Raw genomic sequence first — 27640 nt, 5'->3', positions numbered from 1 at the left:
GAAGGAAGGAGGGAGGGAGGGAGGGAGGGAGGCAGGAGGGAAATTCAAAGGAAAAAGAGATCAATGCAGAATGGCAGGGAAGTGCCCAGCTGGTCACCCACATGTGGGCCAGGCCCACAGAGCTTCTGTAGATCGAAGGATGACTTTCAGGGTTTTCTCGTCCATGCACTTAATTAAGAGGTTTGGTGGCACACAGCTAAATAGTGGGAAGGCAGGGGCTCAAGATGGCCTCTTGCCACTTGCCTTGGTGGGAGGCAGGAGGATTTTTTTCTTTTTAGAGATAGGGTCTTACTCTATCACCCAGGCTGGAGTACAGTGGCACAATCAGGGTTCACTGCAGTCTCTACCTCCCAGGCTCAGGCGATCCTCCTGCCTTAGCCTCTCAAGTAGCTGGGACTACAGGCATGCACCACCATGCCCGTCTAATTTTTTTACTTTTTGTAGAGTTGAGGTCTCTCCATGTTGCCCAGGCTGGTCTCAAACTCCTAAGTTCAAGCAATCCTCCCACCTCGGCCTTTCCATTTACTGGGATTACAGGCATGAGCCACCGCACCTGACCACAAATACATTTTAATAAATAGGTGAATCCCCAAATATGGAATCTGCGAATGATGAGGACTGATGTTTAAAGACAGCATCCAGGAGTTTAATTGAGTGTTGAGCTCTGAGAATACTGCACAGCAGGCCCTGCTCTGCGGGCCTCACAGCCAAGGCAGAAGGTGGAAGCCCAGCACCAAGTGGGGGCCTGTGGGCAGGGGTGGTCACTAACAGGCTGCCCTCTGTCCCGACTCACCAGGTCCACAGATGTGGGATTCACGCCACCATCATCCCCTCCCACTCGGCCCCGCAATGACCGAAATGTCTTCTCTCGTCTCACCAGTAATCAGAGCCAGGGGTCAGCGCTGGACAAGTAAGCAGGGCTGAGGAGCAAGGTGGGGAGGGCACCGAGGTGGCAATGGGGAGCCTGTGGCCGGTCCTTGCTGGAGGAGGGCTCAGGCGGCCAAGCCAACCCCAGCCTGAAGTTCCAGCCCCCCAAGAGCTGACGCCCTGATGCGCTCTCCTGGCATTTCTCTGCTTCCTGTACTGACCATGGGCCCTTCTCACCTGAGCATGCCAGGCCCTCAGGAGAGGGCAAGAAGGAGGCCACAGGGATTGGGGCCGGGCAGTCAGGCGGGCTGGTCGCATGGGGCAGGTGTCCGAGGGCTCTCCAGAGCTGCCCTTTAATCCACCTCTGCTGCTGCTTTGAGTCTGCTTGAAGCCCCTTCCTTCAGCGTCAGCCACTCCACTCTGTGTATTCTCCCAGCAGAAAGAGACCAGACCCCCAAATTGCCTTCCTTAGGCAGGTTCGGGTCCACCTATATGCACAGCTCCTGATGCAAGACTCTAATGACTAACGGTGTGGTTTATGTTAACAGTCTCCCCTGCATTCAGAAGGCTTTCTCCCTGTGCTTTACAACCTGCTTTCCATATGTGATTTCATTAGGCAGTAAAACAACCACGAGAACTGTCTTCCCTGTTTCACATAAGAGGAAATGAAACTCAAAGAGGGAGCCAGGGATGTTCACCTGGAAAGTGACAGAATTGCACTCAGAGCCTGGGACTTCCAGCCCCTGCCTGCTGTGCCTCAGGAATGGGAAGGACCCTATCCTCCATGTGCTGCTCTGGGCTCCCCAGCATTGCTGGGCCCACCCTGGTCCTGTTTTGCTCTCTGCAGCCCTCAAGAGGGCTCCTCTCTTAACTCCCTGAATGCTTCCCTGCCCCAGGGACGACACTGCTGTGTCCTTCAGGGGAGTCTCATGCTAGAAAATACTTGTCCTTGTATCTACTGCCTGATGTCCACCTTCCCCATCTCCTCACAGAAATGCCCCTTCCTGGGTCAAAATACTACTCGATGAATGCTGAGCCCAGGAGTCAGAGCCCGGCAGACCTGGCACCCCAGACACCTCCTTCCCCAAACCTATCTTGGCCCAGACTGCTGTGCGGGGAGCCGTGGATCACTCCTAGCCCATCTCCATGTTGTCACAATCAGCAGGTCCCCTTTTTGGAAGGATTGGGGCAGGACTCTGCCCATTCCAGCCTGGTGGTCTTCTGGAGGCCTTGGTCTTGTCCAGTGGTCCAGGTCTTGGAGCCTGTGCATGATGCAGAGCCAGCTTCTAGGCACTGTGGCAGTGGGCCCCCTGGGGATAGTGGGCTTTGTAAATAAGTAAGCCCTTGAGGAACTGCTGGAAGAAGCCAGCTTCCAGGGAGGGGTAGGATCAGGCATGGCTTCCTTCAGCCTTGGGCAGGTATGAGCATTGCTGGGGTGGGGCAGGTGCCCCCAGCTTGTGTGATGGGGCAGCCAGAGAGCTTGGAACCAGCAAACAGCTCCGGAAACATCTCCCCACGGGTGGAGCTGGTGCTCCCATGTCTCCCCGTGGCCCCGTCCTTGCTCCTCCCCTGCAAGCCGAGAGACCCTGGCGGCCCACTCCTGGGGGAGAGTCCCAGCTCCCAGACCAGCCCACCTACCTCCTCCCCTGCTCTCCTGAGGCCCTCATTCCTCTGCCTGTCTCTGCTCCCCTGGAAGAGAATAACCTGCCCTCTGACCACCCCACACGCTGCTGCCGCCTTTGCGTCCTTCTGTGTGTGTGTCTCCTCTCACCCCCTAATCCAGCTAATTTTCTGCCCTCCCCAGGTCTGATGACAGCGACTCCTCTTTGTCGGAGGTCCTGAGGTACACACAGAATGTCTCTCGTGTTTGGTTCCCCACTCTCACTCTCGGCACCCTCTCCTCTCTCTCTCTCTCGCTGCATCCCTCCTGCCTGACACCCGTGTCCTCAGCATGCGGCCCCTCCACTCCCCTCCCTGCTGCCCCCCTATCCAGACTTGTTCCTACCCTCATGGTTCCTCCCTCTCAGGGTGGCCACAAGGCCTTGGACTGCACCGGCTAGAGCTGGGGGCTTGGGGAGGATGCACAGTTGCTTGTCGCAGGCCCTGTTCTCTTCTCCCTCCTCACCTGGGCAGGGAGGGGCGCAGCATGGAGGCCTAGGGGATGCTGGGCTGGGGCTGAGTTCTCCACAACTGGAAGGCAGGGGAAATGCTGAGGGCTGCTCCTTTTGGGGGTGCCAGTGGTGTGCTCCGGGTCCTCTGATTCCCTCAGCTTGTTCTGGGGGTGAGCTCTTCAGACGCTGGCTCTGGGAGGGGCACCATGGGAGCAGCACCCCTTGCCCACACGTCTTGGCACATAGATGTGCGGGTACCTCTCCTTCCCTTAGCCTGTGGGATGGCTGGAGGCTGGTTCTCCCCGCCAGCCTAGCACCACACCCCACAATGAGGAGTAAGACTCAGGACCTGGGGGCCCAAGCCCTTGGCAGCCAAGGGCCCCTCATGGGCGAGAGCTTCCTGGGCTCTCCTGGCAGGCTGTCTCAGCTCCTTGAGCCTCCAGCCCTGGGTGTCGACGTCTGGTTTACTGCGGGTCATGAGGCTTTGCCACCACAAGATGTTAGCCAGCTGGCCAGGCTGTCATCGGGGGGAGCGTGATCCCTCTGCCGTAGTTCTATGGCCATGCAGTGAAGCCAAACCATTGTCAGAAGCGGAGCGCTGGAGCAGCTTGGGGAGTTATTTGTGCATGTGTGGCACCCGGCTGGCAGCTGGACATATCCGACCACCATCCTCAAGGGTGGGCCTGGCAGAGTCTGGGGGGAGCTGTGCCAGAAGCACCACAGGCAAAACCTTGATCATTTCAGTAGACCCTTGGCCACAGAGTCACTGTCAGGAGCAGCGTTCTCTTGGGAAAAGAAACAAAGCTAGGATATATTTTCAGACATAACTCAGCCAGGGTCTTATCCCAAAAGACCCTCACTGAGAAAATAAATCATCCTCAGAACATCAGGAAGCTGGATATGTCAGAATCCTCACGCTCACTTGGGCCAGGCTCATTCTCACTGCCCCAGCATCATGGGAGCGAGGAGGTGTCGTTCCACGTCCATACAGCCCCAGTCCAGAGAGCCCAAACCTCCTACCCCAAAGCCAAGCCAGCCCCTAAGGGATTTAGCCCTTTGTAAATGCCAGTCACAGGTTTGGCCCCGTTGGTCTGAAAGGGGTGTGTGTGTGTGCACATGGCTCTCTGCTTGGAAGATGCCAGCCCCAGAGGCAGTCACTGGCAGAAGGGTTTACTGGGATCAGGGTGCATGGGAGTGGCGGCCTGAGCACCCCTCCCTCTCAGCACCCCTCCCTCACACTTGGTTAAGTAAAGCAGCATGCAACTTCTGGTGGAAGCTGTAGGGCCCAGTTCCAGCCCCTGGGCCTGTGCCCTGCCCAACTGTACCCAGGTGCATTCACGTCTCAGGATCTGGGTCAGACATTGTTAGACGGGAACTCTCTGTGGACAGAGCCCACACCTCCTGCACCTTCTAGCTGTGCCTAGCACAGGGTTTGCTTCCCCAGAAGTGCTCAGGATGGCAACTGACAGATTGCTGATTAAGACAGGCCATCTCCACTCTGTAGCCCATTCCCGGCTCTCAGACTTTGGTGGAATTTGGCTGAAGTCCTTAAAGTCTCTGTTATGAGGTCCTCATCCCCTCCCCACCCTGTCCCCGTCCCACACACGTGCCTTGATCAGCCTGGCCACGGTCTCGCTGGCTGATGAGCATGCCCTCTCTCCCTCTCTCCCGGGAAGGGGCATCATCTCCCCGGTTGGAGGAGCCAAGGGTGCACGGACAGCCCCACTGCAGTGCGTCTCCATGGCTGAAGGCCACACCAAACCCATCCTCTGCCTGGATGCCACGGATGAGTTGCTATTCACAGGGTCCAAAGGTACGTGGAACCCCAACTAGCCAGGTAGGGTTGGGGTCTCCTACTCACCCCTGCTTCCTTTGTCAGAGTGGTCTATAAAGGAGATAAGAACATAGAGACTCCAGGAGTTGAGGATATGGGGGTCTATTTACTTACTACCCTTGTTTCTTACCTTGGCTCAAGGCCTCCATCCCATGCATCCTTGGCCAAGCCTTCCTTCATACCTGACCTGGTGGCTCCATCCAGCACTTCCTTCCAGAGCTCCCAGGGAAACTTCAGGAAGCTTCTCAGGTGCCCCACCTGTACTTGCACTGCCCGACATCACCCCAGCTCATACATCTAGGCACTCCCTATGATCGTAGCAGCACTTTACAAAGTCACGCTTACCTAATTACAGCAACAAAGTCAAACATCTTACCAGGCTGGGCACAATGGCTCATACCTATAATTGCAGCACTTTGGAAGCATGAGGCGGGAGAATCTCTTGAGTCCAGGAGTTTGAGACTACCTGGGTGGGCAACATAGTGAGACCCTGTCTCTACAAAAAATAAAAAATTAGTCACAATGACATGTGCCTGTAGCCCCAGCTACTCAGGAGCCTGAGGTGGGAGGATCGTTTGAGTCCAGGAGGTCAAGGCTGCAGTGAGCTATGTTTGTGCAATTGCACTCCAGCCTGGGCAACAGAGCAAGACCATATCTCAATAAGTAAATACAGAATTCTTTATTTACTCATTCATTCATTCATTCATTTTACCAACAGAACTAGTCTATAATAGACACACATACTAAAACACAAGCATAAATATAGCTCTCCACGGCAGTAGGGGGATAACTGTCAATCTAGGTGTGATTGATTGATTCCAAGTTTTCCATAACATTTGCTTGCCCTGGTTCATTTACTTTGTCAGCAATTAGCGTTTGGAGGAACAGGCATCATAAAAGCTTAAGAATTTTATTTTAGTCCTGGACACTTTAGCAGTGTGGCTCACAGAACTCTGGTATTAGTGGAAAGTTTGCTTGAGGAACCCTGTCTGAAGTTCTGAGGGAATTCTCTCTCCCCTGAGTTTTTACTAGCACACACACATGCCAGTGAGCACACGTGTATGTGTGTTTCTTTCTCTTGGAACTGGAGCTCCATCCTCTGGAGCTCTCTGGATCCCTTTCCCCTACCCTGGGCAGCCCCTGCAGAGGCAGAGCTACGCCCCCTAGTGGCTGACACCCCTCCCTTCCCTGTGGCTTCCTCCCATCTCTCACAGACCGAAGCTGCAAGATGTGGAACTTGGTTACGGGACAGGAGATCGCCGCTCTAAAGGGCCACCCCAACAATGTGGTCTCCATCAAGTACTGCAGCCACTCGGGGCTTGTGTTCTCCGTGTCCACCTCCTACATCAAGGTGTGGGACATCCGGGACTCAGCCAAGTGCATTCGGACTCTCACGTGAGTACCCCTCGCCTGCCTCGCAGTGGTGGGTTGGGTGCACATGCTCCCTGCCTGCAGCAGGCTGGGTTGGGTGCACATGCTCCCAGCCCAAGTGACCCACTCAGCACAGCACAGCACAGCTACATGGGCACAAAGACCATTACCAGCCTATGAACTTGGCTTGACCCTGGGGTACAAGGTGAGATCTCTTGGTTTGGGAGACAGTATCTGGGGTAGCACCACTAGAGGAATTTTTGGCCTGCCTGGCCTCTACCCACAGCCCAGTCCCCCAAGCCCTGACCCTTGAGGTGTGTTAGATATCATCTTATGAGTCTGAAAGAGGAGCTAGGAAACAGGGCGAGCCCCCAAAGCCATGCTGGACACTGCCTGTGTAGGCGACTACCCAGTCATGGCCCTGAGCCCTGCCCCGACAGTCTCAGACACACAGGCATAGGGCAGGGGAGGCAGAACTGAGACCAAGAGCCTTGCGAAATAAAGGTTTTTTTTGTTTTGTTTTGTTTTTGTTTTTTTTTTTTTAGCGGAAGTCCTACTACATCCTTACATTAACACTGTAAGCTACAATCTATTAATTTGATCCTTAAAAAGTAAACAGGCTGGGCACAGTGGCTCATGCCTATAATCCCAGGTATTTTAGAGGCTGAAGCAGGAGGATCACTTGAGACCACGAGTTCAAGACCAGCCTGGACAACAAAGGGAAACCCTGTCTCTACAAAAAAAATATTTTAATTAGCTGAGCATGGTGGTGCGTGCCTGTAGTCCCAGCTACTCAGGAGGCTGAGGTGAAAGGGTTGCTTGAGTCCAGGAGGTCGAGGCTGCAGTGAGCCATGTTTGTGCCATTGCACTCCAATCTGGCCAATAGAGCAAACCCTGTCTCAAAAAATAATAATAATGAATAAATAAAGTAAACAGAGGGTTTTTAGGGCAGTGAAATGATTCTGTACGATGCTGTAATGGTAGATGCATGCCATTATACATTCGTTCAAACCCTTAGAATGTACAACACCAAGAGTGAACCCGAACATGAACTGTGGACGTGGGCAATAACAACACATCAACATGGGTTCATAATGAAAACCCAGGCAGCTTTCTGGTTGGTAACAGGGGAGACTGTGCCTGTGTGGGGGCAGGGGCATGTGAGAAATCTCTGTATCTTATGCTTAGTTTTGCTGTGAACCTAAAACTAGCCTAAAAAAAAATTGAGTCTTTAAAAAAAAGTAAACAAGGCTGGGCACGGTGGCTCACGCCTATAATCCCAGCACTTTGGGAGGCCGAGGCAGGCAGATCACCTAAGGTCAGGAGTTCTAGACAAGCCTAACCGACATGGTGAAACCCCATCTCTACTAAAAATACAGAATTAGCCAGGCATGGTGGCACATGCCTGTAATCCCAGCTACTCAGGAGGCTGAGGCAGGAGAATGGCTTGAACCCGGGAGGCGGAGATTGCAGTGAGCCAAGATTGTGCCCTTGCACTCCAACCTGGGCAACAAGAGTGAAACTCCATGTCAAACAAACAAATAAATAAATGTAAACAGGCTGGGTGTGGTGGCTCATGCCTGTAATCCTAGCACTTTGGGAGGCTGAGGCAGGTGGATCACCTGAGGTCAGGAGTTCAAGACCAGCCTGACCAATATGAAGAAACCCGTCTCTACTAAAAATACCAAATTAACCTGGCATGGTGGTGCGTGCCTACAGTCCCAGCTACTCAGGAGGGTGAGGCAGGAGAATCGCATGAACCCGGGAGGCAGAGGTTGCGGTGAGCCAAGATCACACCATTGCGCTGCAGCCTAGACAACAAGAGCGAAACTCCATCTCAGAAAAAAAAAAAAAAGAAAGTAAACAGAATGAGTATAATCATTTCTTTTAACAGATGAGGAAACTGAGACTCAGAGAGGTTGATTTCCAGAAGATCCAGGTTCACACCCAGTCTCATGACTGAGCCTTACCATCTTTCCAAGCCAGCGACCAGGCACCCGGGCAGGCCACATGGGGAGTTGACTCACCGGGGACTGGAGTGGAGCTCTCCCCGGGGTCTCACTTATGGGAGAAGCTATTGCTCTTCTCTGTCAGTCAAGGAAGACTTCCTAGAAGAAGTGGGTTGTTTGGGCTGGTCTTAGTGACGTTTTATTGGTTCCCTGTACTGTGCACATGGATTGTTTTGACCTCTGGCCTTGCCTTTCTCCATTATGGGCAGATCCTCAGGCCAGGTGATCTCAGGGGATGCCTGTGCCTCCACGTCCACCCGTGCCATCACCAGTGCTCAGGGTGAGCATCAGATCAACCAGATCGCCCTCAGCCCTTCGGGCACCATGCTGTACGCCGCCTCGGGCAACGCCGTCCGCATCTGGGAGCTTAGCAGGTCAGCGTGATACCTGGGGAGAGAGGGGGCATGGGCATGCCCAGGCAAGGTCCCCAGGTCTTGGCTCAGGGGGACCCACCCCAGGGTGGGTAGGACCTCAGCAACACCTTTATTCACCCCATGCTACTGGGCCTGTGCCCTCTCTAGTGAGACTGCTGGGACGCAGGGCAGCTGTTGTCTAGATTCTTGATCTTGCCTTAACCAAGCGGGGGTGGGTGAGTACCCTGACCAGGCCTATTTGTTCTGGGGCAGACACCCCACCCCAAGCCAGGGTCCCCTCTAATTTACCTACCCCGGCTGGGCCTCTTCCCACTGCAGGTTCCAGCCTGTTGGCAAGCTGACCGGCCACATCGGTCCTGTGATGTGCCTGACAGTCACCCAGACAGCCAGCCAGCACGACCTTGTGGTGACTGGCTCCAAGGACCACTACGTTAAGGTATCTGGGGCTGCCTCAGCTCTGAGGCTTGGGTCAGGGCTGGTCTTCCACTCTCCCCAGTCTTTGCCCTCTGTTGCCTTGGGAGTACCCACGAAAAATTAGAAGCCTTCTGGGGATGTTTGCTGAAGAAATCACCCCAAAGAAGGCAAGAAGTTATGTGCAGAAAGTTATAGATTGCAGCATTATTTTGTAACTGGTGAAAAATTCATAACTTAAATGTTGAAGGGTAGAATAACAATCAAATTATGGAAAATCCACTAAATGGGATGCATTGCGGCTATTAAAATGATAAATAGCAAACCAAACATGAAGTAGACAAACAACACTAATTTGTTTGCTCTCTGATTATGCCATTGAAAACTGTCCATACACAGTCAGAAACTGAAAGGAAGCAGGCCAGGCGTGGTGGCTGATGCCTATAATCCTAGCACTTTGGGAGGCTGAGGTGGGAGGATCACTTGAGGTCAGGAGTTTGAGACCAGCCTAGCCAACATGGTGAAACCCTGTCTGTACTAAAAATACAAAACATTAGCCAGGCATGGTGTCGGGTGCCTGTAGTCCCAGCTACTCGGGAGGTTGAGGCAGGAGAATCGCTTGAACCTGGGAGGCAGAGGTTGCAGTGAGCTGAGTTTGAGCCACTGTACTCCAGCCTGGGCAACAGAGTGAGACTTAGTCTCTAACAAAAAAGAAACTGAAAGGAAGCAGGGTTTTCAGCGGTGGTGGGATTATGGTGAATATTTAGTAAAAAACAAAAGAATTCTAGAGGGAGGCTCACACCCCAAACCCGCCTTTCTCCTTAGCAGCTGCCCGTTGAGCTGTGGGGTCTCGGCGTGATGAGCTGATTCACCCCTGCTTTACTTGAGTTGGTCTCCTCCCACCCCTGCCCCAGTGTCCACGGGAAGGGTCAAGACCTGAACCGTCAGTGTTCCCAGGCCCTTGGAAGGAGCAGCCCCACCTCCAGGAACCTTCACCTGCTGGGAAGCTCCTCTCCCCAGAGGGCAGTGGCTCTCACCCTAGCCAGACTCCTGTGTCTTCAGGCCCCTGGGTCCACAGTGCTGCAGGCCCTGCCTTCCCTCCTCCCACTTGGCCTCTCCCTACTGGCCCCTCTTCCCGCAGATGTTCGAGCTGGGTGAGGGTGTGACGGGCACCATTGGCCCCACTCACAACTTTGAGCCCCCGCACTACGACGGCATCGAGTGTCTCGCCATCCAGGGAGACATCCTGTTCAGTGGCTCCCGAGATAATGGCATCAAGAAGTGGGACCTAGACCAGCAGGAGCTCATCCAGGTGGGGTCAGGAGGAAGGGGAGAGGGTAGACTTAGGTGGGGTGGTTCCTGTAGCACACGCAGAGCCTTGGAGACCCTGGGGCCTGGACTTGTGGGCCCCAGGCCGGATGGTTTTCACAGCTGCCCAAGTCCTCCTGTTCTCCCTCTTCCTCCACTGTCTCTCTATCCTGCCTTCTCCACCCACGGCCTTTCCTGATGCCACATCTCCCCGTTAGGCAACCTGCCCTCAGCAAAGCCTTTGCTCTCAGCTCTTGCGTTTGAATGTGAAGCTCAGTTACCCAATTCCTTTCCTGGGAGCATTTGTGTTTTAGCCTGACCCATGTGAGGGCTGAAGGGTTCTCTGCCAGGGCAGGATCTTAGCCTTGAACCTGGGAAGAAGAGCAGAGGGACCCATCTCTGGTCCCCTAAAGCCCACAGCACAGGCCACCCTAGCATGGCTCCTGGAACCAGTGTCACCTGCCTGTGTGGCAGGTCTAGAGGCCAGGGGACCCTGGAAGTAGCTCCACTACTAGCAAGAGGGACCCTGGGGCAGGTTCTCTCCCTCACCACCTCCCCCAGCCCTCACCAGCCCTGATCCTCCCGCAGCAAATCCCCAATGCACACAAGGACTGGGTGTGCGCCCTGGCCTTCATCCCAGGCCGCCCCATGCTGCTCAGCGCCTGCCGTGCGGGCGTCATCAAGGTCTGGAATGTGGACAACTTCACGCCCATCGGTGAGATCAAGGGCCACGACAGCCCCATCAATGCCATCTGCACCAATGCCAAGCACATCTTCACAGCCTCCAGGTGGGTGCTGGACAGAGAGATCTGCCTCTGCTCCCCTCATCTCCTGGTATGGGCAGGGGAGGCTGGGAGGCTTAGGGCCCTGCAGTTGTCCCCGCAGGCTCAGTTCACAGAGCAGATTCCATGGTGGCCTCCTTTGCATACCTAGCCCGTGCCAGCCTTCAGTGGGTGCCCACCATATGCTGGGCACTGCGCTAGGCAGGGGAGGAGGAAGGTACTGGGCCCCGGGCCAGGCCTTGCCCGCTTGTCTCCAAGCCCTTCCTACCCTCCCCTGCCCTGGCTGTCTTCCCCCGTCCAGGTATCTCTCAGAGCACAGAGCAGCCCTGCCAGTCCCCAGACCATGTCTCTTACACACGCCTCCTGCTCTGGCCCCCTGCTTGGGGAGCCCCCAGGCCCTCTGTCCCATGGGGTGCTACTCAGACGGCTTCCTTTCTTGTTCCGACTTTGTCCCTTCTCTCCCTTCCCCTTCCCATCTCCTCCCACCTCTCCTCTCTGTCCTCGCCTCTCTCCCCCCACAGTGACTGCCGGGTAAAGTTGTGGAATTACGTCCCTGGACTCACCCCCTGCCTTCCTCGCCGAGTCCTGGCCATAAAGGGCCGCGCCACCACCCTGCCCTGACCCTCCCCATCTCTCCCTGTCTCCTCTCTCATTCTTCCCCTCTTTCCTTTTCCCCCTCTTTCCTTTTCCCCCTCTTTCCCCACTTCGATCTGAGCTGCTTCTTAACGGTATGAGATTATTTTACTCCTCCTTCTTCCTCTCCCTTCCTGTCCTGCCTGGCCCAGAGAGGTGCCCTGCCTGTCCCTCCTGCTTCCATCATCCTCTCCCGAGCATGAACAGTGGGACAGGCCCCAGGAGATGGGTGCCAGGGAGCAGATGGGGGGACTTCAGGCCTGGACAAAACAAAACATCCCCCAAAAAAAAACCCATGACAAAGCTCCCCCGGGGGCCTCCGAGTGCACAGGCCTCTCCATCTGCCCAGCACCCCACCACCTGCAGTCCACCTCCCCGTAAGCGATGCTTGCCTCCCAGCCCCAACCACATTTGGGGAGTTTGGGGAATCCAGTTCATCCTCTACTTTTGGGGGCAGCTAGCCAAGCTCACTGTAAGAGCTGACCCATGCCCCTCCACTTTGTCCTCCACCCCAGTGACCTGACGGTGAAGTTCTGGAGTGTCCGGCGGTTACCCCACAGCGGCCCACCCTAGGAGTGAGGTCAGAGGGATGCCCCCGGACCCTCGACTCCGGCAGCCTGGACAGCATGGAAGGGAAGCTGTGACCCAGCCAATGGGGCCAGCTGCCCTGGGGACAGAGAGCGTGGCCCCCTCTCCTGTCCTCCTCCCTCTCCCTTGGCCTTCCCACAGGACACTGTTCCCTCAGTCCCTCTCCTGCCTCTCAGGAGCCTCTGGGTGAGAGAGAGGCTGGGGAGGAAATTAAGCTGTGAAGCCAAAGGGCATTATCCCTTCTTGTTCCACTCCCAGTGGTCCTGGCCACAATGTCTCCTGCTGAACTGGCTCTGCCCCTTTCTCAGGCCTTTGGCCCAGTGGTGGGGCCCTGTGGGGAGGTGCAGCAGCCTGGCCTCATCCCACCCTTCCGAGGAGCTGGCCTCCCCTCATCTCCCAGCCCAGCCTCTAGAGCCACTGCACCTGCCTCTGAGCCCAAAAAGATAGTCCTCAGGTAGCTAAGGAAACCAGGTGTGGGCGGCTGGGCCTTGCAGCTAACCCTTAACCCTCTGGCCACCCGCAGATAGCCCCAGCTGGCCCCAGCAATTCCCTGGGGTCCCTTTCGGATGGGGCCAAGGTAGAGCTGCTAGAAAGATTCCTTTGGGGAGACAGTCAGAAATACTTCAGTTATTTATTTTGTTATTTTTATTTTTTGCTATTGCCTCCTGGAAACTGACTTGAAGTTTCTTCCCATATATTCTTTCCCTCAGCTCTTGGGGGCCAGAAATTCCAAAGGGAGTCCGCTGCCCCGGCCCTCCAGGGCCGCCTCCTCTGTTTGCTTTGCGGAGGAGGGAACTGCTCCTTTCACTCTGCAGCTTGGACCTGTCCCCGACACAGCCCCCAGGGAGCCTTCTAGCATACCCCCTGGCCTCTAGGCCGCCTGACGCTCAGTGCCTTCCTCCGTCCCGGGGCCTGGCACCCGTGCTGGGCAGCCTTACACCAGCCATGCCCGTGGCACCACATGTGTCTTCTCACTCGCGAGGTCTGGTGCCCAGCGCCCCTGGGAAGGCGGGGGCGCTCACCCCACAGCCCAGGCCCCGGGGTTCCACCCCAGAGTCCTGCGTGGGCCACGTAGGAAGCAGCGTGGGGGCTGTGTCTGCTGGGAGGCAGCTTGGATGGGGAAGACGGCCCGGCACCCTGGCCCCCGCCCCTCCCCAGCCCTGCAGCCCCCCACTGGGCCGGGGAGTCTCTCCAGCTTCTCTCTCTCTGGTTATTCAGGAGACACATTTTCAGCCTTAAAACTGGCATGGAGCGCAGGCCCTCCCTTGCAGGAAATTATCAAGGAAGAGAGAGTTGGCAGTTTCTTTGCCCCGGGGCTGGGGACACCGAGCTCGGGACACCGAGCTCCGGGGAGGTTGTTAAATCAGTGTTTTGGCGCCCCCTATTGGGGAAACTCTGGAATTACAGGAGTGGGCCTTGGGAGGTACTGAGCTCCATCCCTCTCCCCCGCCCCACCCCACCCAAAGTTGCCCACACTGTTTTTCCCTTGCTTCGCTGGTCTTGTGCTTCCCGGCTTCAGTCTGGGAGCCAAGAACCAGCGCCACCTCCCTTCAGAGGACGCAGTGACTTGGACTTACCGGAGGTAGTTCTGTGTTTCTGCCCTTGGCTCCTCTCCATCTTGGGCCGGGGCCCTTGGAGCCCTCTCCATGTGGCACCCAGTGTGGTGGGGAGGCAGGCCCCAGTGGAGGTTAAGTGAGGCCTGGTCCCTTCCCCGTGCCCTCCTCGGAGCTGCCATAGAGGCTAAGAAGGCTGTCCTGCTGGTGCTGGCCCTGCTGGAAGTGGTATTGAAGTCTGGGGCCGCTGATGGCAGGAAGGAGACTGCCTCAGATGCTGGTCTCCCGGGACCTGAACAGTCTGTCTGCAATGACTGGAAATCCTTCTTCCTCTGGCCACCCTGGGGGTGCTGGGTAACCCCTTAGCTCTGAGATGTGGCCACAAATCTCTTCCCACTCCTCTCCATCGCTCCCCACCTGAACAGAAGGTTTTGACCTTGCAACCTGTAAGAAAGAATCCGTCCGCATGACTGTTTACAAGTGATAGAAACACATAAGACTCTGTCCCCGGAGCTCCCACAGCCGGGCCGGGGATGCCCCATCTGGGGTGACTGCACTGTAGCTGCAAGGCGTGTTCTTGCATGAAGTGTGGTCTTACGGCCCCGCGAGAGGTGCTCGTCATCACTGCCCATTTTCTGCTGTTTCCGATGGGCCAGCTACCTCACGGCGGGGCCAGCTCTGCTGTCCTGGCAAGTGTCATTGACTCTCTAAACTTGAAGTCCTTCAGGAGCCCTGAGCCCAACATCCCTGAGACACCCCAAGTTGTGCTCCATGAGAGTTGGAGTCTCTGCCCACTCTTTCGGGGATGTCCAGGGTCCATCGTTAGGGGGCAGGCCCCCAGCTCCACTCACTGCACAAGCACCCTAAGTGTTGGAAGCACAAAATGGTTGTGATTTGAGCACAATGGCAGGGTCTCGCAGGCAGACTTGATAGACCTGGGCCCGGGAAGTTCCTCCCAGGTTGGCTCTGTCCAAGGTGAGATTGGGGATGCCTGTGTCTGGGACAGGGGGCTGCCCTTGCTCAGACCAGGCCTTGGCCCATGGCTCGTGCTAATTCTGGGACTCATCAGCTAACTTCTCGCCCTTCTGTGCCCATCTTAAGATCTGAGCCTTGTCAGGCCCAGCCACATCTGTATACCATGGGACCAGGAGTAAAGCGCTGTCTAAACCCCACACCCCAAATCTCTAAACGCCTGAATTCAGGCTGAGTCCTAGCCCTAGTGAGCCTGAAGAGCTTGCTCTGATTCCCTGTCTCCTGGGTCAAGCCCTACTTTGTGCTTTCGAAGCTTATGAGCGGGTTCCCTGGATAGAAGGAGTCTTCCATCCCCACTGCCCTTGGGCCTCTTCAGCATAGTCCTGTGCTGGGGCCCTGTCCTCACTATCAGTCAGTTCAGTATTTGCTTTCATGTGAGTGACGGACTCCTCTGAGGCAACCGGAACTCTCAAAGGCAGCGCCTGGAGTTGTCTTGAGAGATTTCCAAGGAAGGAGGAAAGACTAACAGGCGGAGGCTGGCACACCCAAGCCTTTGAGGTGGTCAGAGTGCCACCTTCAGCCCCTTGGGAAGGGACAGCGGTGGATCTGGGAATGGCCTCACCCTGGATTCAGCCTAGGAATCTCTTCACCCTCAGCTGCCCAGCCCTGCTGCCTGTCTGGGGCTGTGTGACCTGGGCAGAGGGCAGTTTAAAGCACAAAACCACATAGGGAAAATACGAGGTCACGGGGACTTTCTCATATGCCTGATGTGGTGGAGGGAGACACCGGCAGGCGGCTGCAGTGAAGTTAGGGAACATAACACTTCTTTGCCCTGCTAACTCTCAGCTCTGGGGGACCTCCCCCGATGTGGTCTGGGCTGGGAGCAGGCATATCCCCTGGTTGTTGCCTGTGCCTGGTCTGTTCACCATCGTGTTTGTGTGGGCAGAACCTGCCCTGCAGGAGCAGTGACTTCCCACTGTGTGTCCCGGACCTGTGGTATGTGTCCCTTTGCCATCCCGAACAGGCAACTGCTCGCTGCTCTCCTTGCTCGGCATAGCCTCCTGGTCAGTGGCCAATGCCCCACAGGCCTTCCTGGGCCTGGCCCTCCTCTCTTGACTCCCAGATCCTTCCCTGCCCTCTTATGTGCAAGGACAGATTTTGCAGGGAAAGTTCAGTGTCTTCTTTGATATCTTTGTTCTGTCCCCTGCCCCATCCCCAGCACTCATGATCTTGAAGCCCCCATCACACCCCAGTTCAGTCCCATGAACCATGTCCTGAGGGCCTTGCAGGGAAGTAGGAAGTAGAAACTGCTTCACAAAGAGCCGAGGGTCAGAGAAGACCCCTGAGATGAATCAGGGCCCTGCCCCCCTGCCCACCAGCTCTTTTCTAGCAATCATGCCCTGCCCAGGCTGCAGGCTTCGTTAGGCTCCTGCTGTCCTCCGCGATGTGACTAGCACAAGGTGTATATATGTTTTGTACCTCTGCCGATGGCTGTACATAGTGTATGAAACTTATTTAAGCCTCATGTTGTACATTTCTGTTCCTAGATTGGATGTGTGTGTTCTAAGAAGTTGTCATAAATAAAACCTGAATGACCAATGTCTGTGGAGGTGTCCCCTGCCCCCAGCTGACTTTTGGCTGGGGCCTTTGGAGAGGGAGTTGGTGGTGGTGGTGGTGGTGGGTGGATGAATGGGTGCAGCAGGCCTCTGGGGCTGGGCCCAGTCTGATGAGAACTTCCTGAGCTGTGAGTTTGCGGCTTCACCAGTTAGAAAGCAGAGAGCTTTGAGAGTGTCACATTCTCCTCCAGACCCCATATGTTGTCTCCGGAGGCAGGTGCAGTTGCTGGAAGAGTGGGCAGCAGCATTTGTGGACCACCTGCTGTATCCTAGGCACTGTTCAGAGCATTTTTCATTGTGTCTTCACTGCCCTGTGTGACAGGTGACGTTCTCATTTTATGAAATGAAAAAGGTCTCAGTATGGAAGTGACTTTCCCAGGATCACAGCTAGTAAGGACAGAGCCAGGATCTGCATCTAGACCTGCCTGAACACAGCAGCCTTTGCCTTTTGATAATGTAACATGTGCCTCTCTAGGGCCTGGACTATGCTGTGTGTGCTGCATGCCAGATGTGTCTCAGTCCCTTGCCACTTATGGAAAGAAGGCAAGACTATAAAAAGATCATATAAGAAAAGAGCTCTACAAAGGTAATTTTTTTCTTTCCTTTTTTTTTTTTTTTTTTTGTGAGTAGAGATGGGATCTCACTGTGTTGCCCAGGCTGGTCTCAAACTCCTGGGCTCAAGCCTTACCTCCCATCTCAGTCTCCCAAAGTGCTGGGATTACAAGCATGAGCCACCATGCCTGACAATGATTTTTTTCCTAGATCAGTGCTTTTCAGTCTTTAAGACCCATATTTCCCTTTTGATAACCACGAATTGTTTCACCAACTCCCGGAGATTCTGGCCCATCCCCTGGGCAGAGAGGCCCCTCAGGGATAGTCCACATCTTCATCACCAGCCACGACTGATGAAAAAGCTTAACTTCCTGATTTTTGCATCAGGAATATAGTGGGGTCTCTCTTTGCTTTGTTTCCCAAATATAAAACCAAATGGCTTCCTCAGCCTGCACAGGTCCCCTGCTGCTTGTCCAGCACCTGGCTGTGACAGGTGCTCGGCCAGGGAATTCCTGGAATCTGTAGGTGGCAGAAGTCACCGTGGGTGGGAGGCCAAAGGCTTCCTGGGGAAGGTTTCCTCTAGAGAGGCTTCTGGTCCTCCAACAGAAAGGCCTTGGTGAGTGAGAGGGACCCTGGGCCATGGAAGGAGACACACGTGGGCGGAGTTGTCCTGACTTGCCAGCCCCGCTGGCAGGCACAGAGCCTCTTGCCCGGGAGCAGGGTGGCTTCTTGTGAACAGCTGTTTTTGGCTGGCTGACCCAGCATTATCCATGCCACTCCCCGGCCCACCCTCACTCCCCATAGGCCCATATTTTGCATAGGATCCTGCCTGACAGTGGGACAGAAGAGCCCACTGTGAACTGCAGGAAGTGACACCTGCGCATGACCAGCTGCAGGCTGGGCAGGATGTGTGGGCAAGACCCAGAGACCGGCCACTGGGGAACTGGTCACGGGCCAGACCCGGAGTGGACTCCAGCCATCTGGTTCCTCCTTGCCACTGCGCTCCTCCCCGCACCCCCCAGAAAGTTTGCAACACAAGGTAATTTTTCCAAACGCAGTTCATCCTGTCTCTCGAGGATGCCGAGGCTCCTGTGGGATGTGGGGGGGGGACAGGAACGCTGGGTTAAGAGACACTTCTTTTATTCTTTTAATGTGGGGTGGTGTTTTGTTTCCAGATTACATGCATCATATCTGCTTACTTTAAAAAATTTGGAAAACAAGAGAGTGTCAAGAAAAATTCCATTGAGGATATAAGCTATGGGGCAGCTTTCCCAGGCGCAAGGGAATGGCACCTCTCAGAATTTGGTAAGAGCCATTCAATTGTCAGAACTAGGTGCTATCTTAAAAGGTATCTTTTTCTCAGCCTCTGAAGTTGAGTTTTAAAAACAAAGATAATGTTTCCCAACTCTCTGTTTATAAATTTACATTTTACAGAATTGAAGCCCATAGAGGCCAACAGAGTTGGCCAAAATCTTCCTGGGACAGAGATGGCCCTAGAATCCATTACTTTCCATTTATTCATTACCTTGTATTTGTTATTTTATGCCTGACCAAAGTGAGGGGGTGACTTGTGGCGGTGTCAGAGCAGTCTTTGAGGTGGGTCTCATCCCAATGCACTTGACCTGTTAATAGGTTTTTAATAAGATCTATCTTTTATCATCGCTTGTAACAAAGCAAAACTGCCCTGGCAGAGGCAGGGCACTGCAGGACAAGTATCCAGGCCTGAGTGTTGACACGTGGGGTGTGGTTTGGGCTGTGCCAAGGGCCAGTCGTGGTGGTGTTTCTATAGAGCAGCACTGTCCCTGGCTCTGTGGTACCCAAACTCTCTGATCTTCCAGGATGTTTTTCACTAACAACCCTTTAATAAATCACTTTCCTGCTTAAGCAACTCTGTTGCTTACACATTCTGCATTCTAGAACACCTGCATTCTAGAACACCTCATGTATGCCAACATTACTTCCCCCTAGGCTCATAGTTGAAGTTGGTTCAAAAGAAACGGCTGGCTCTGGCCTCAGACCCATGGCTGAATGGGAGAAGGGAACAGAGGGGCAGAGCAGGGAAAGGTCACCCCGACCCAGATGTTCATAGGAAAGAAGGTGGCTCACAAGTGACTCTACCTCAGAAGGCCAAGAATTGACTGGAAAGACAACATAATAGCTATTTTCACAAAGGTGCATGCTTTTTCCTTTTATTACAAAGATTCTGCAGGGATACACCTCCATTTCTAGTGCAGGACCCAGGAATCTGGCCCCATTGTCACAGGGTCTGATGGTCAGGCCTACATCTGAGACTCAAGGATGCAGGCTCAGAAGTAGTGCCTTTGGGGCCTCCTCCTGCAGAAGCAGGAGGTCGGGGGTTTGGCCAGTAGCAGCTTCTTCTTGGCTTCCAGGATATAGAAAGTCTGCGTGGTGAGGCAGCTGACCATGGGGTCAGAGTCTCTCTGCATGTGCCTTAGGGCTGAAACACAGACAGAGAAAGGAGAGTGGGCTGCAGGAGGGCCTAGGCCCTGTGGCAGAGAGGTACCAGGCAATGGGGTCAGGACTGGTGGATTTTAAACTATGAGCAAGAGTTTCTTCTAGGAGTCCACAACGCTCTGTTGCAAGCAAGACCACATAGCTGCTGTGAGCACAGGGAGATGTGACGCCCACTTGCTCCTCACCCTGCACCCATTACCAACCACTCACTCCTCTCCTCTGCCCCTCCCTGGCCCTGCGTCCTCTCTTTCCCATAGAATAGCTATGTGTGAAGTTCTCTGACTTCAAAGAGAGCTGCAGCCAGAGACTCAGCCACATATGGGAGCCCAACGCTGTCTCTCCTGCAAGAAACCCAAGGGACCCTCCTGGCTGATGAATGGGCTCCATGGTGGTGAGGGTGTGAGTGAACATGGGGCAGGAGGGCTCTGACCAGCACCTCAGAACCTAAGCACCTTGGGGATGAGCCTGCCTCTTCACACTTGCGGATGATCATTTTTGTGAGGCCATCTGCCCACTTTTCCTAACTTCTGAGCATTCCCCACCAACACCAGTGCCACAAAAAGATGCAAGGAGGGGGCGACTGGGCTGCCACTTACCTGTGTACGCCTCCTCAATTTCATCAATCTCTTCCAAGTCTAGGGTTTGGATAATCTGGCCTACAGGGACGCAGAGAAGCACCTCAGAGGCCCCACCAGGAATCAGTGGGGTCCTGGCTGCAAGTACTCTCAGCCCCCTTCCCAAAACACTCACCATTCCCTCCTTTTTCCTGTCTTTCCCTCCCTTGGCCACCAGCCTCAGGTTTGAACTTTTCCCGTAAAGTCAAACTTGTGTCCCTTGCTTCTCTGAAGGGTTCTAAGCAAATTGGGCTGGGTGAAGGAGTGGATACTCCTCTGCCCTGAAGAGCTCTTCCCTGGGGTGATCTGAGGCAGTCCCCCACCTACCTCTGAACTTCCCCCACTGAGCAGCTCCCAGACCCCAGATGCCCCACCCTTTGTCTCTCTGCTGGCTGGTCTCCTAGGACTTGGTACATTCTGCTATAGGAAGGTTACCATCCAACCCGACCAGGAGCTTCCTGCAGGGGAGGGAGCAGGCAGGCACTCCCACCTCCACTCCCACCCCCCAATGTCATTCCCATGGGTTCTGTGTGTCCTCATGTCCTGGGTGCCCAGTCGGTTTAAGGTACTCTACAACAAGGACACGGTAGCTCCAACAAGACGAAAGGCCATACCTGCAAACCAGACAGCTGCCCAGCGGATGGGAACCTGTGGGCTCTTGAAGAGAGCCACACACTGCTTCAGGAACCAGAGGGCTTTGTTTGTCTCCTGCTCCAGCTGTAAGAAAAGGTGTCAGATCATGGAAGGGACCCTCAGACCGTTTGGAGATTACACTGGAGCCATCCCCTGAGTGCAAAAATCTGTCAAAACCATCTCCATCTCCATCCCTCCTACCACAGCTCCTGAAATCTTCTTTCTTTCATGAAGCCTTCCCGGATTGACCATGCCACAGAGATCATACTCCCTGGCCTTGACCCAGTTTGAGCATGAAGCTCATAGAGACTGGCCCCAGTGTCTGGCTCATACATTTTTTTCTCCTACTGCCAACAATAAGGTGAACCCTATTGCTTAAATCCTGTTTATTTCTATCTTAGTTTAAATCTTCAATCTCAAGGTCATATGCTTTAGGTTGCAAAAGATCATGCCTACAGCATTCTGTTTAAGCAGAGCCTTAGTCACACGAACACAAAGATGCGAACAATAAACACTGAGAATTCAAAAAAACAGGAGGAAGGGAGTGGGGCAAGGGTTGCAAAACTACCTATGGACTATGTTCACTCCTTGGGGATGGGAACATTAGAAGCACAAACCTCAGCATCACACAATATACCCATGTAACAAACCAGCACCCATGCCCCCGAACCTAAAATTTTAAAAAATAGGCCGGGCATATGATCCCAGCACTTTCGGAGGGCCAAGGCAGGCAGATCACCTGAACTCAGGAGTTCAAGACCAGCCTGGGCGACATGGTGAAACCCACGTGTACCAAAATGCAAAAGAATTAGCCAGGTGTGGTAGCACGCGCCTGTAGATCCAGCTTCTCAGGAGGCTGAGGAAGGAGAATTCGTTTGAACCCAGGAGGTGGAGGTTGCAGTGAGCCGAGATCGCGCCACCGCACTCCAGCCTGGGCAACAGAGCCAGACTGTCTCCAAAAAAATAAATAAATAAAATAAAATGAAATAAAATATTTAAAATAAATAAATAAAAATGAACAGAGCCTAGCGGTGCTGCATGTGATTACGTGTTTTCATACCTTCCATCGCCTGCCTAGGAAGGCAGTCCCTTCTGCGTTCATCAGATTTCCATCCTTGGAGGTTCAGAGGATGGTATGTCCTTCCCTTTGCAACAACCACTAACCCAAACCCCGTCTCCTGCATCTCCTTCCTAGCTCCGATCCTAACTCTCCTCTTTCACTCTGCAGTCTAAGTTCTTAAAACAGAAGGCTACATCCATGGATCTTCCCAGCTTCTTTTGGCAGGATCTTTTCTTCAAAAAGAAATCTTAACTGGAAACCCAATATCCCAAACTAATAGAAGGGGTGGGGGGTGGGGGTGGTGGCCCTCGCCTGTAATCCCAGCACTTTGGAAAGCCAAGGTGGGATGATCACTTGAGCTCGGGAGTTGGAGACCAGCCTGGGCAACATGGCAAGACCCTGTCTCTATAAAAAAAGAAGAAGGAGAAAGAGGAGAAGGAGAAGTGGGGCTGCTGGGGTTGAAGGAGGTGGGGAGGCTGAACGTAGCCTGCCTGCTCATCTCTCCCATCTTTTGAAGTTACCCGAGAAACCCTTGGGTTTTTGTACCCTTGACTGCTTCCTGAAACTGGTCATGGTCCTTCCTAGGTGACCATGACCCTCCTCTCTTGTTGTCCTCCTTTGACTTTCTGCCGGGTTTCCTTTTCTAGTCTCTTCTGTGGGATCCTTGGAACTGATGTCTCCTGGGATCTCAGTGTTGACTCATATGCTCCTCCCACCACACAATTTCCTTAGGAGAGCATATCTGGGCTCAGGGTTGCAGTCTTCATCTACCACCCAATGGTATGCTCAGGGTTCACCAAACACAGCCCTGTTCTCCAAGCTTCAGTGATACATATCTAACTTCCAATGGAAGCACAAACCTGTGGTGTTCTCACAGATTTTAGAAGCTTAACATGCACAAAATCAAGCCACCACCTTCCCCTCCACACCTGTTCCTCCCTCTGTATTTCTGACCTCAGTCCAGGACACCAGCATTCACCCATGTCGGAAGCCAAGAGGCAACTTTTACTTTCACAGTTCACATCAAATCAATCTCCACAACTAGCTAATCCATGCCTTTGTCTTTTTGACTTCTTCGTCTCTCCCCAGACACTCTCCAGTGCAGGCTCCAATTCCATCCCTTGGAAACGTTTCTCTCATCTGTAGCTTGGGTGATTTGTGTGAAATGCACAGCTCTCTAACCATGCTACCCACTTGCTTAAAACGCTTCAACAACTCCCCTTGCCTACAGCCTCAAGTCCTGCTCCTCACTGGGCCCAAACCTCCACAGAACAGTGTGGCCCAGCCTCCTGCTTCCGTGTCTCCTGCCCGGACCGGACTGCATGCTGACAGTCTCTGAGAAAAGTCAGCCTGAAGATATTTTTTTGTTTGATCTATGCAGTATTTTACATTTTAAATTATTTGCCAACATCAATGGGGGAAATTTCACCCCAATCAGAGTCTTGCTCTGTCAGCCAGGCTGGAGAGCAGTGGCTCAATCTCAGCTCACTGCAACCTCCGCCTCCTGGGTTCAAGCGATTCTCCTGCCTCAGCCTCCCCAGTAGCTGGGATTACAGGCGTCTGCCATCTCGCCTGGCTAATTTTTGTATTTTTAGTAGAGTCGTGGTTTTCCCATGTTGGCCAGGCTGTTTCAAACTCCTGTTCCCAGGTGATCCGGCCACCTTGGCTTCTCAAAGTGCTGGGATTACAGGTGTGAGCCACCACACCCGGCATGGATTTCCTGCTTCTCTTAACAACCCTGAGCCACCTTCTCTCCTAGAAACAATTGGTGGGTTCTCAACTGGGGACTGTACTGTGTGGAGGGAATTATGGAACTGGGGGATGTTTATGGTTTTCAAAATGATAAGAGGGGGTGCACCAATTTCTAATATCCCATTACACATTTATGTCTACCAAAATCCTACTTATACTAATCCATGCCTAGAAGTTGGCTCTTTTAGATAACAGAGTAGTTTTTCACAGTTCAACTACATGCTGGATTTTCTAGGAGTGCATCTGCAATAGACATCAAAGACTATACTTCATCTTGTTCAGAAAGTCATCAGACTTTCTGGTCTAATCAGACTTTCCTGGTGTCGGGGGAGCTATTAATACAATCGTTTTGGAATTCCCATCACCAACGGTGACCCTTCTTGTGGTGACTCCTATATCATTCTGCATTTGTAGCAGATCCATTCACAGTGATTCTATGGAGAGGGGCGAGGATTCATGTACATCATTGTCTACTAAAGTAACTGGGCCCTGGCAGGGCACAGTGGCTCACACCTATAATCCCAGCACTTTGGGAGGCTGAGACAGGCAGGTCACCTGAGGTCAGGAGTTTGAGACCAGCCTAGTCAACATGATGAAACCCTGTCTCAAAAAAGAAAATACAAAAGAAAAAAGAAACCCCGTCTCTACTAAAAATACAAAACTTAGCTGGGCCCGGTGGCAAGTGCCTGTAATCCCAGCTACTCGGGAGCCTGAGACAGGAGAATCGCTTGAACCTGGGAGGCGGAGGTTGCAGTGAGCGAAGATCGCGCCACTGCACTCCAACCTGGGCTTCAGAGTGAGACGCTGTCTCAAAATAAATAAATAAATAAATAAATAAGTAAATAAAAGTAACTTGGCCCAAGCATTTACATACAGTATATTCTATTATTATATTGTGTTATGCTATATTGTGTTCCATATATTCCTACAGATTATTTTGTTGTAGATTACTTTCACTTCTCCTTTGGAGTTAGGGCATTATATGACTTATTTTGGAAATATGCAAAGGTAGAGGATATTATTTATGAATTTCACTGTAGGAGAGTAAAGGCGGTGTTACTAGATGTGTGCTGTGACAATGGTGTGTGGTTTCTGGCCACGCTGAGGAGGCTGCCTGGGCCTACATCTCTCCTCCGGGCCCATCCAGTCTGATCTCTGGTTAGTGTTTCCTGCATGACCTTGTAAGCATTTGCCTTTTCTGCCCCTGCTCTAATGATTCCAAGGCACTTACATTAACAGCTCCCTACACCAGGCCCTTCTGCCCTTATTTCTCAGGATGGTTGTAAGGATCAAATCATACCAGATAATGTGTGCTCTGCTCCACACCCCTATGTACAGCATCACCTTGGCCTGCACTCTTGATTCCTTCCCTTTGCCTAAGTGTTATCCTGCTTTACATTTCTCCTTCTGAAGATGACACCTCCTCCAGGAAGCCTTCCTTCAACTTCCAGACTGTGCTGGGTATCCCTCCTTTACCTTTCCCGAAGTATTCTGAGATTGTCTACTTGTGTGCCTAGCTCCCCAATTCAGACAGGAAACAAGGGGAGGGCAGGAACTATAGGTGCCAATCACAAAGTAGGTGCTTAATGAGTATCTCATCATTGAACTGTTGTTGTTGCCGCTGCCATTACTGCTGCAAACCCCAGAGCTGTAGGAAGAAGACCTAGACCACTGGGGATGCCACCCTCCCTTGCATAGGAGAAGACAGTGAGCAAGCTGCTGGCTTACCAGGGCTCCAAGAATGTTCCACACATCTTTCTCTGCAAATACTGCTTTCAGCTTTGACCAGCCCAGCACGGCAGCTGTGTGGCAGAGGGCAGACCGGCAGATCTGGGAGACAAGGAGGCTCAGCATAAGGAGCTGAGGAGTGGGACTGGGCAGGGAAATGGAGGGGTGCAAAGAACAGAGACAAGCAGCATCACACTCAGCCTCGATGGGATGGAAATGCTGGTGAATCGACAGGGATCCAGGGCTTAGGAAAAAGGCAGGGGTCCAGGCAGGTTGGCTCTACTTACAACCTCCTATTCCCCTTAAGAAGTTTAAAATTACAGTTCTAACAATTTTCCCAGTTGCTGTGGTGTGACACTGAGACCCAGAGCACTGGAACTATTCAGCTCAGAGCCTTATTCACCAGCCGCATGGCTTCCCACGCCGCCGCCCCCGCAACCCTCCCTGCCCCACAAAACAGTCTCTCTGAAAATCAATTTCCCCAAAGTCTTAATCCCCCAACTGGGTGGTCACTGTTCTAAATCAGGGCTAGCTCTGTCAGGAATACCACGGCTGAGTTCACCGGTGGGACTCTCCGCACAAATATCCCCATTCAATCGCTTGCCCAGCCGGACTCAGATGTGCCTAAGAGGCCTCAGTGATGGCAGAGTGGCCTGCTCTGTGGAAACAAGGTGTCCTGTCACAGAGTAAGTCAGCCAGTCTTCAAGTGTTCAAGCTGCAGTTCACGTTCCTGGGTCTCCTGGGCTCAAAGCTGTACTCATTCATTCCGGAATGAAGGCCAGTTCCAGGCTCTCTCTATTCTGCCCACCACACTGCCTCCCACGGGGTCTTCCTGACCCAGGGAGCTCTGTCTCCATTCACAGACAGAGAGTATGCAGAAAGCAGCATCGAGACGGGGCTCCTGGAGCCACAGGCAGGGAGGCAGAGAGAGGGACTGCTGCCCGTAGATGAGACTTTCCTCCTGGGAGAAACACCCACAGTATTCCACTGGGAATCAGTGGCCAACCGGATGGAGCCAGAAGCTGGAGAAAACTTTAGTGCAAGCATCTGTTCATCCCTAGTCTCTCATTCGGCAAGGTCAGAGACTAGTTGACTCCTTCAGCACCATCCAGTACTGCCACAGCCCTGCCTAAGCACTCAACATGCTTAGCATTTATCTCCCATGAAAACGGGGACTGAAGACCAGGCTCCAAGGCCTGGCCTCTCACCAGAGCCACGTCGGTATTTACGTCCCTCAGGTGGAGCACCAGGGGGACTAGCAAGTTGAGGATCTGGTGCTTCAAGGGGAAGACAAGGCCTCTCTTCTTGACCTTGGCCAAGAGACTCCCATAGATCTCAAAGGCTGCCAACCGCAGATGCTCTGACACCTGGGAGAGAAGACATGCATGCATGGGGAAGCAGGAGCGATCAGGTCCCTGAGCTCCACCCCCGCCAACCCCACACTCCCGTGTCCATTCCCTCCCTCAAATGACGTGCTCTGATCCCCGCCTGCTGTGGTCTGTTCTCTCGCTCCATCTCACCCCTTCAGAAAGATACAAGGAGGGCAGGAGCAATCAAGTCCCTACAGAACAGTACCATATTCAAGGTGAAGGGTCTTGAATCATTCTGCCAACTCTGTGAGGGGTTTTGTTTTGTTTTGTTTGACACAGGGTATCGCTCTGTCGCCCAGGTTGGAGTGCATGCCACAATCACAGCTCACTGCAGCCTTGACCTCCTGGGCTCAAGCAATCCTCCTGCCTCAGCCTCCCAAGTAGCTGGGGCCACAAGTGCACACCACCGGACTCAGCTAATTTGTTGTTGTTGTTGTTAGAATGGGGTCTCACTATGTTGCCCAGGTTGATCTTGAGCTCCTGGCCTCATGTGATCCTCCTGCCTCAGCCTCCCAATGTGCTGGGATTACAGGCGTGAGCCACCATGCCCGGCCAACTCCCTTATTTTACAGATGCCGAGAGAAAGAAAATGACCCCAGAGGGGCCTTCACCTCCTCAAAGAAGGGCACCAGCGTGAAGCTGAGCTGGATCAGGAAGGAGGAGGAGTGCCGCCAGGTGAGGTGGCGCAGGAGATTCTTCAGCACCAGCAAAGTCTCCAGTACGATGTCGCTATTCGAGGAGTAGCAGCAGTTCAGCACATAGGGCTGGAGGATTCGGAGCCGCCTCACCTGCGGGGTGACAGTGGCTCAGGAGCTGGGGAAATGACTCCCTCCAAGTCAAGGAATTCTCATTTCAAATCAATTCAGCCCCGCAAATGAGAGCCACACTCTACTGCTTCTTCATTCCAGAGCTGGGACTGGCCCAGCATCTGGGTAGCCATCAGAGTGAGTAGCCCAGGAGAGCATTTGGGGAGGTACCTTGCGTCCATCATGAGAAAAGGGGAGAAAACAGAGGAGGCCCCCTCCTC

General features: G+C 53.5%; 2 protein-coding genes across 11 annotated transcripts in view; one reads left to right on the top strand and one right to left on the bottom strand.

Annotated features, from left to right (window-relative positions):
- The window catches only part of KIF21B (kinesin family member 21B), a 60705-nt gene extending 40082 nt beyond the window's left edge, over positions 1–20623 (top strand). Inside the window, exons 27-37 of one of the 7 annotated variants that reach the window (XR_001890039.1) lie at positions 797–910; positions 2672–2710; positions 4655–4791; positions 6027–6207; positions 8402–8566; positions 8885–9002; positions 10119–10289; positions 10874–11073; positions 16905–17015; positions 18157–18286; positions 20096–20623. Coding sequence is in view for 4 of the 7 variants with exons in the window: in XM_017896550.1 (XP_017752039.1) it covers positions 797–910; positions 2672–2710; positions 4655–4791; positions 6027–6207; positions 8402–8566; positions 8885–9002; positions 10119–10289; positions 10874–11073; positions 11589–11688 (1225 nt within the window). In the remaining 3 variants the exon portion in view is untranslated. Of the gene's footprint in view, positions 1–796; positions 911–2671; positions 2711–4654; positions 4792–6026; positions 6208–8401; positions 8567–8884; positions 9003–10118; positions 10290–10873; positions 11074–11588; positions 12153–12215; positions 16417–16904; positions 17016–18156; positions 18287–18949; positions 19021–20095 lie in introns of those variants that run through there. The other 6 variants (XR_001890038.1, XR_001890040.1, XM_017896548.1 and 3 more) reach the window with 6 other exon arrangements.
- LOC108545088 (maestro heat-like repeat-containing protein family member 7) overlaps positions 19279–27640 on the bottom strand; it is a 46833-nt gene continuing 38471 nt past the window's right edge. For 2 of the 4 annotated variants that reach the window (XM_017896554.1, XM_017896553.1), the window contains exons 17-22: positions 27225–27401; positions 26452–26610; positions 25244–25345; positions 20685–20787; positions 20053–20112; positions 19308–19575 (exon numbers count right to left, since the gene is read on the bottom strand). In XM_017896554.1, coding sequence (XP_017752043.1) covers positions 19412–19575; positions 20053–20112; positions 20685–20787; positions 25244–25345; positions 26452–26610; positions 27225–27401 — 765 coding nt within the window. In that variant the 3' untranslated portion in view covers positions 19308–19411. Of the gene's footprint in view, positions 19576–20052; positions 20113–20684; positions 20788–25243; positions 25346–26451; positions 26611–27224; positions 27402–27640 lie in introns of all 4 variants that reach the window. The other 2 variants (XM_017896555.1, XM_017896556.1) reach the window with 2 other exon arrangements.

This window comes from Rhinopithecus bieti, unplaced genomic scaffold (genome assembly GCF_001698545.2).
Source record: "Rhinopithecus bieti isolate Rb0 unplaced genomic scaffold, ASM169854v2 scaffold_24392, whole genome shotgun sequence".
NCBI lineage: Eukaryota > Metazoa > Chordata > Mammalia > Primates > Cercopithecidae > Rhinopithecus > Rhinopithecus bieti.
The sequence above is the reverse complement of the archived record's forward strand: the minus strand, read 5'-3'. Positions and strand labels throughout refer to the sequence as shown.